Source organism: Macrobrachium nipponense, chromosome 31, assembly GCF_015104395.2.
Source record: "Macrobrachium nipponense isolate FS-2020 chromosome 31, ASM1510439v2, whole genome shotgun sequence".
In the NCBI taxonomy this organism is placed as follows: domain Eukaryota; kingdom Metazoa; phylum Arthropoda; class Malacostraca; order Decapoda; family Palaemonidae; genus Macrobrachium; species Macrobrachium nipponense.
Genome location: NC_061093.1, coordinates 43508089 through 43517007, shown reverse-complemented (window position 1 = coordinate 43517007; position 8919 = coordinate 43508089). Strand labels below are relative to the sequence as shown.

The window sequence follows — 8919 nt, the reverse complement described above, 5'->3', positions numbered from 1 at the left end:
TGCATTTTTACCTCTACCCAATTAGAAGAGAGCACTTTGTGGGTATTGGAAGGATAATGGAGCTACCCTATTAAATCTGTCCTTGAGTCTTCATTTAAACAATGAAAGTGAATACTCTCATGGGGATCATTATCACATTTTCACTTTGCTAACATTATCTTGGTTAGTATATTCTATAAGTGATTCAGTATGCGATTTGCCATTCATTGCATATATATGAATGGATGATGATTACTTTTTTGGGGGTTTCCCCTTCCTAAATATACTTTGTTCTAACACAGTATACAAACCATTAGTCCTTTACATTAGGAATTACTTTTGTTGAAGCTGGAAAATGGCTGGTAAACTCTTGAACAAGGTGGTTCAGCCGTAACTGCTGTCCGGTAGGTGGGAGTGCCTGCCAACTAGGACGTAAACATTCCAGTTTGCTTTTGGCCGTCATGTGATGCAGACTTGTTTTCATGAGCTCTTTGCCTGACTGTCGTTAAGCTCTCTTTTTTTCCCGATGGGATCTTTTTAACTTTTTGTGTCTACTGTATATAGTATGATTGATATGTATTAATAAGCAGACCTACGATTTGTGATATCCTTGTGTAGGCCGTCTTCCCCAAGCGTGTGTCTTGGGGTTGGCAGCTGAGGGTGTAACATTCGCTCCCCTATCATTCATCCTCCTGCCCTTTGCTTGTAAAAGGGTATGACTGTATATTTTTTGTGACTTGTGCTGAGTGTTGCTTTTGGCCACTTTTCTAGATGGAAACTTCAGAAGAGGGTTGCTGAGCATCGTCAGAAAGTTTTTTTGCTTCCAACGGTGCCATTGGTAGCCGCTCCTTGGTCCTCATTAATCTCTCTCCTGGCAACCTTTCCTTGTGGCAGTCTCTCCTTTGGGAGGGATTTCTCCTTTACCCTCTTCGCTCGCGTCAGGCGAAGATTGGGGCGGGATGTTGGATGATCTCTTCACAAGGGCCTCCTGCTCTGTAGGGCAGTTCCCCTTGGAGCAAAAGGTCTAATCATATTTGCTTTTTTCTTCAGGTCGGCAAGGTGATCTCGTCATGATTATGGTATCATGGGTACGTTTCCTGCTACTGGACATCATGATTTCTCTCATATTTCTTTGAAGTTGGATCACAAGGCTTTGTAGTGATAAGATTATTTAAAAAAAGAGTAAAGAATTTGAGAAGTTATGAGGGCATTGTGGCTACTACATTTATATATCATCTGGTTAAGAAAACCAGTAGATTTAACATATATATGTATATTATATATAATAAAATATACAAATATATATATTGTATATGTATACAGGCAGTCCTTGGTTATTGGCAGACTCGTTTAATGGCGATTCAGTTTTATGGCGCTTATCTAGCACCATAGAATCGGAGATTCATGGTGCCAGAATGTACCGAGTTCCGGTTATTGGCGCCTAGTTGTGGCACCATAGCATAGAGGTGCCATTAACCGGTTATCAGTGCCGTAAGCGCCATAAATTGCCAAGTTGCAGTTAATGGTGGTTTTTGCTTATCAACACCCCGCCAAGAACAGAACCCCCATCAATAACTGGGGGCTGCCTGTATATGTATATTTATCTACTGTATATATCCATATATCAGTCTTTGAATGCATTTAATAAGTCCTTATAAGCCTGGTGCTGAATGGCTTCTGTAGCCCTAGTGTTAGTCTATATAGCCTAAATTTTGTACAGTGTTTAAGCACCAAGTAATATTTGAAGTGGAATAATTGAGGTAAAAAATGTTATCTTAATTCTAAACAGTTTTTGTTATTCTCCAAACAATTTGAACACTTGTTATTCACAGAGAGGAAGGGGATCTTGGACCAGTGTATGGTTTTCAGTGGCGTCATTTTGGTGCCGAGTACTCTGATATGCATGCAGATTACACTGGAAAAGGTGTTGACCAGCTGAAGGAGGTGAGTTCTGAGGGTAACTCATCAAATATATTAAGTGAAAATCTGTACCTCATTACTAGTCAACAGAAATCTTCATTGAATTTTATAACTGTATTAACTTTTGTACCATGTTGATAAAATTTTTTAATCATAGATATTTGCAGAATAAGTATTTAAAATATTAACCTCTTGTTATTAAGAAATTTTACTGTAAATCTTTGCAATTGCAAATGTAAGCATTCTTAATTCAGTGCAGTATGATTCTGTTTGTGGTTAGGTGTGCCCATTTCAGGGACAAATGGATTAAGTCTTCATTTTGTTCTTAGCCATAATTATGTATCAGTTCAGTAAATTATAGTACAAATATATTGCAAAAATTCTGTGCATCATGTAGAATTGAAGGAAAGTACATACTGTTCAACCCAGGGCTTTCAAGTGACATCATAAGCTAGGTAGACTTTAATGCTTGATCTGAAGTGTGTTTATCAAGGTATCATCTTCTCTTTCATGAGGTATGTGTTTACCAAAGTGTCATCTTTGAAAATACTCAAACTGACATTCCTCCCTCCAAGTTTGGGTCTGAGGATTTGTATATCATGTAGTAACAAATGACAATTTTTTAAAAGTAACTGCCTAACCGCCTTCTTTTCCAGCTTCGCTGAAAGTAATTCCTAATCTAAAGGACCTCAGGTTTGTATAGTTAGGAAAAATCCAATTTACTTAAAAAAATTGTCTTGTTTTATAAACCATCCTTTATAATTAATCATATGTTGAAAGGTGATCTAATAAATTATGATGTAGATTGTAAAATCACACAAAACTAATTTAATTTTTTATTTTTTGCAGGTTATTGATACAATAAATGAAAATCCCAATGATCGACGCATAATCATGTGTGCTTGGAATGTCACTGATGTACCAAAAATGGCACTACCTCCTTGCCACTGCCTTTGCCAGTTTTATGTGGCAAATGGTGAACTATCTTGTCAATTATACCAAAGATCTGCTGATATGGGTCTAGGAGTGCCCTTCAATATTGCAAGTTATTCCCTCTTAACTTGTATGATTGCACACATAACAAAACTTAAGGTGAGAACATTGTTTTGTTACTTGTAAATGGCAGTTGTTCCAGCATGGCATAAGCTTTTCATTTTTCAGTTTTTGGCCATAGTCCTGGAACTCTTGCTTGGATTTTATTTTCTATCACTTATTTGGAGCCAAGACATAGAGTTTGTTTTGACCAACAGTGGAAATTTCAAATCATTTATACATGCTTCAGACTACCGTAGGCGTTTTGTGAGGCAAAATTCAGTTTGGTAGTAATTCAGTCCTGGATGCTGTAATAGCACTTTTAAATCCTGTGATGCCAAATTGATAAAAATTTATGATTACAAAGAACAATTTTATAATTATTCAATTTTGTTCAGTTAGTGGCTGGAAGATATGACTGTATTCAAATGAAAAACAAAATTACAATAGAATGTTGCATTGAAGTAAGCCAAGACAATGTTTTTTCTTTACATAAATAATTACTTAGAAAATGGAGATTTCAAATTCGTTTTGCACATGAAGACAAGACATATGATACATTCCCTTTTTAATGGTACATTGTATAGCTATTTATTCTTGTTATTGCATATAAAAGCTTATGGAAAAATAGGCATGAATTTTTATCTTTTTAGAATTATCTTGATGATAACTCTCTTTCAACATCCTAGCTGTTATGGGAGGTAAAGTTAAATTATCCCCAACACCCTCCAGACGTCATCTCAATGCTGCCTGATGTCAGACTATTTGTGATTTTTTTTTTTCTCCTGCAGATGACATTTGACGTCAGAATCATAAGGTAGTAATTTGCTTTTCATTGGTATGTTTTAGTGTTTATTGTTTTACTTTCCATTTTTACTACATGCAAAGTAATTTTCAATATTTTTCTCAATTTTTTTTAGCCTGGGGACTTTGTGCACACTCTTGGGGATGCACATGTCTACTCAAACCACTGTGATGCTCTGAATGAACAACTGACTAGGGAACCAAGACCTTTCCCCACACTCAGGATAAAACGTGAAATCAAGTCAATTGAGGATTTCAAGTTTGAAGATTTCGAAATTGTTGATTATAATCCACATGGTAAAATCAAGATGGATATGGCTGTTTAAAAATGTTACTTTATTTTTCCTATTTTTAGATTGTTTCTTTAAATATTGGTACAAATATCTTATAGAAAAAATTTACTGGAGTTGGCTATACATTCCATCAAGATGGATATGGTGTTTAAAAACAGGAGTATCTTTATTTTGTCTAACTTTAGATTTCTTGCTTTTTGATATTGGTATCTGTCATATCCAAAAGATATACTGCAGTTAGCTAACATTCCTGAAGATAAACATTCCTGAGGCATTTTATATTCCAAGCTCATTTATACATAGACTTAGAGAATATTGAACTGGCAAATGCATATGGTATAATTTGACTATTTTTATTTTTATTTCATATATCCAAAATTTGTTTCATTGTTTCTACTTCACTAAGAACCCCATTCTGTAGTTGAACGTGGTCTAGTTTGTCTTGCTATATGGTTTAATGGCCATTGTTTCATTTGAAAGTTAGATTTGCATTTCATATCAGCCTCACTATGTTGATGTTTAATATATGAGATAATCTGTACTAATCTTGAATATTTAGTCTTTAAATTTTGTAATTTTATGAAAAATAAATATCAATGTAACTTACTTTTTCCTCTTGTTCCCTGATTAATCTATTTTGCAGCATGTTATAAGAAAAATTGATGGGCCTTTAGAAATGAAAATCTCCATGTTTCATCATTTAATTTCCTGATTAGATGTTTAGAAGTGATGTTATTATTGAACATCTCTGAGATAAGGAAGTAAATTACAAGAAGTAGCAGCTGTTGATGTGTTGAGCCCAATATAATATATCAATTATGGTAGATGTAAATTGCTAATGTCAACTTTTACCTCCCAAATTATGGTAAGAAATAAGTGCAGTGACCCTTTTTATCAAATAGCTCCACAATGACATTTTAAAATCTTACACAGCATTAGTAGGAAATACATACAAGATGAAACTATTTTAATTTAGAAAATAGTCTTCATAGAAAGCATATTGTATTCAGGTAAGGAGAAATACTCACTAAACATTTTGATATTTAATGGCAAAATCTCAAAGATTTTTGTAACTTTTAACCTTTAGCTCCAGTTTAAAAGTGTTTTTGGCACTGCTTACAAAGTTAGAATGGTTATAGAAAGAAGCAAGTACCAAATAAGCAGGCTGCCTGGTAATGACAAAAATTATGATGAAATCTCACGAAGCTGATAAAAAATATGAGTAGGAAAAGAGGTCTCCAGTGAATCTTGCCTTACAGTAGACATACCAGTAATTTGAAAGAAGATAACTGAATTCAAGGTAACAGAAAGTAGGATATTAGAATTGCAAATAATTCTGATGGAAGGTTGAAGGATGAGTGATATTTTTTGGGGGAACCCGAACCAGAGACGATTTCCAAATGAAAATTATTCTTGAAGTTAGTTTTTTCTTGAAGTTTCATGAGAAAAATAAATAGCTGTATTAAGGTTTGTGCCAAAAGCCTTAACAGTTTACAGAGAAGTATAAGAACTCATAGACTTTGCAAGTAAAGAATTAAGGAACAATAACAACTAGACAGATTGATTATGATCAAGAATCCAGAATTCTCTACCTACCTCTATTTTTTAATGCAGTACTTGAACCCTTTTGGAAGTTATGTAAGTTGGGGGGCAGCTGGTTTTCTACTTTAATTTTCCTCTTAGGCCCGGGCTAGGAAGGGGCATTATGTTGCTTGTCCCCGTAGGGGCTTGGAGTCATCTGCACCTCATTTGGTGTAATGTAGGCATTACCTAAGGTCCTTTGCAGTGTCCCTTTGGCCCCTAGCTGCAACTACTTTAATTCCTTTTACTGTACCTCCATTCACATTCTCTTCCATTTTACTGTCCACCCTCCCCTAACAATTCTTTTATAGTGCAACTGCGAGATTTTCCTCCTGTAACACCTTTCAAACCTTTTACTGTCAATTTCCGTTTCAGCGCTGAATGTCCTTAGTTGCCCCAGTTCTGGGCATAATGCCAAAAATCTATATAAATCATATCAAATTAGGTTGCTTGTCCTATTGACCATGACAGTTGTCAGTCACTATTCTTTCAAGTTGAAGTGACCACATTAATGCTTTACACATTTTACATGAGGATTAAACCCCATTAGCTGCATCCCCTTTCATTCCTTTAACTGTACTTCCTTTCATATTCTCTTCCATCTTGCTCTCCAGTCTCTCCTGACAGTTGCTTCATGGTGTAACTGCGAGGTTTTCCATCTTTTACACATTTAAAATTTCTTTTTTTTTTTTACTTAATTTCCCTTGGAGTACCTACAAGTCCCAGTAATTGGCCTTTGGCCTAAATTTTATATTCCAATCCATTCTACACGAGAATTTAAGGATAGTATTCACTCAAAGTTTTCTATGACAAATAAACGGCATACAGTAGTTAAATATTTGAAATGTATGTATTACATCAGCATTTGTATAAGAGTATGCTGTGGTTGACATTAAATTGATCACATTCTTAGTAAGTTACTTGGGGATTGTGTTTGAAAGAACCCACGATCTTATATAATTTACATAATTTTTCAAACGTTGTCGTAAGAATTAATGGATCATGCCCTTTTCTGTCATGAAACATCACTGTTCTCTTTGTCAAACTGTCTGGAATCCATTACTATTTTAATTCAGCATTTTCAATTATTTAAGAATAATCACAGGATATTTTGTATGTGTACTATTCTAGTCTTTTCCTCGATAAAGGCGGACATATTCTGGAATATGGAAAGGAAGGGAAGCCTACTGCATTATTCGATTAAACTTGTTATATTGTATTTGTAAAAGAAAAAAATATATATACACATATGCAAGTGCCCGATTAACGTCCCTTGAGATAACATGTTTTTAACGGAAAAGATTTTATGATATATGAGTAAATTAATTGTTTGCATCCTGTCGAGTTGAGTTGAATAAAGAAATTTAGGCCAAAGCCCGAGCTCTGGGACCTATGAGGTAATTCACCACCGACATGGATATTGACAGTAAAAGGTTTGAAAGGTGTAGCTAACAGGAGGAAAACCTCGCAGTTGCACCATGAATAAAGTGTTGAGAGAGTGGAAAGTAAGATGAAGAACGAGAATAAATGAAAGTGGTTGCTGCTAGGGGCAAAAGGCACGCTGTAAAGAACCTTCAGTAATGCATACAGTGCACCGCATGAGGTTCACTGACGGCCCTACCCCCCTACAGGGCTTTGCATCCTAACGACTTGAAAGAAGTATCTAAACAATTTTAGTATACTTACTAAAAGTGTTTAGATACTTCTTTAATGTTGATAGGATGCAAACAATGAATTTATTCATATATAACATCGACAATATTTTAATGCAGTATTTAGTACTGCATTGGGATATTGTCGAAACGACCGGACCCCATTACTGTGAAGCCATATCTACTAAAATAAAGAAGAAGAAGAGCGCGCAGTGTTACACTAAAGTCGAGAGAAAGAAATAGTTGAAGATCGGGTAAGAGCCCCATATGGGCAATATTGGACAAAAAGCGTGGTGAACATATGCACTAAATATGATAGGAAAATTAATGGACTAAGAGAATATCCCAAAGCAGCACTGAAAAGCGAAATTAAGATAAAAATTAATCAAGATATCCAAGAGACTTTGAGAGAAAAGAGAAAAGAAATGATGAAGCTGAGATTCATAGATGACTTCGAGGAAAACAAGTACATAAGGGAACTGGAAACAAAGGATGCGTATATCATTATGAAAGCCAGACTGAATATGCTGAACTTAAAGGCTAACTTCCGGGACAAATTTAAGGACGAGGTCTGTGAAATATGTAGTGGAGGAGGACACCACCGAACATTTATTCATGTGTAAATTGCTACAAAAAGCAGATAAGGATATAAATTTAGGGACACTGTTATCCCCTAACAGAAAACTGGGAGAATATATAAGGATATAGCCCTCAAAATTAAGAATGTTCTTAACCTGGAAAGCGATGGATATCAAAGCTAAGTAACACGGCTCTGCCTCACTTATAAAGAAGAAGAAATGAAAGGGAGTTTGGGTAAAAGTTAAAGAAGAAGAAATGAAAGGGAGTTTGGGTAAAAGTTAAAGAAGAAGAAATGAAAGGGAGTTTGGGTAAAAGTAAATAAAGCTTTGCACCTCATAGTGTAGAGTGCCCGCAACCGTGTTTGTGGCGTGAGCGCCTAGGAACCAGGAACCAGAGAGAACCTTCCTTCCCGATAGTGTTGCCACACGTACGATAAAAACGGGCCTTGGTACGATGTACGATAGCATTTTCCATTATCGTACGGTTTGTTCGATAATTCTAGGGTGTTGATAAGTATATTACAAATATAAGTGGTCGGTGAACTCCTCCATGAAACAGGCTAATTTCTAAAAAGGAAAAAAAATAGTAACGTGGTTCAAAGACTATTGGAACAGTGGGAGGCACTGAAGCTATTTTTCTCGGAGAAGTGGCTCGCTGAGAAACTATTAGCAACAGAGTTGATTATCAACTACCTTCATGATCCTTTCATGAAGTTATATTTCATGTTCCTTGACTGGGTTCTTCCAAAGTTTACTGAGTTCAACAAACTTTTTCCAGTCAGATAAAGTAGTAATAACAGTTCTCCATGATAAAAGTGTCCATGCTATTCAGAGACCTCCTTCTCTCATTTATGGACAGGACCTATGTAATGAAAACTTATCTAAATACTGTAAATCCTTAAAGACATGACAGGCATCTTAGTGACAACCAAATGTACCTAGGAGTTAAAGTTATGCAGGGATTAAAAAACCCTCCATACAGGAAAAGAAAGCTCAACAGCAGGAGTCTTTTTACGGGTGTAGAAGTTTCCTTGTAATGGCATGCACAGAAATAAAGAAGTTCTGGGGAGAAGTGTCCCA

The 8919-nt window shown here is 35.6% G+C and overlaps 1 protein-coding gene across 1 annotated transcript in view; it reads left to right on the top strand.

The window, feature by feature from the left end:
* LOC135206929 (thymidylate synthase-like) overlaps positions 1-4630 on the top strand; it is a 26366-nt gene extending 21736 nt beyond the window's left edge. Inside the window, exons 5-7 of the mRNA XM_064238430.1 lie at positions 1812-1923; positions 2749-2991; positions 3852-4630. Of these exons, the coding sequence (XP_064094500.1) occupies positions 1812-1923; positions 2749-2991; positions 3852-4061 (565 nt within the window). The 3' untranslated portion in view covers positions 4062-4630. The remainder of the gene's footprint in view (positions 1-1811; positions 1924-2748; positions 2992-3851) is intronic.
* The last annotated feature ends 4289 nt before the right edge of the window (positions 4631-8919 follow it).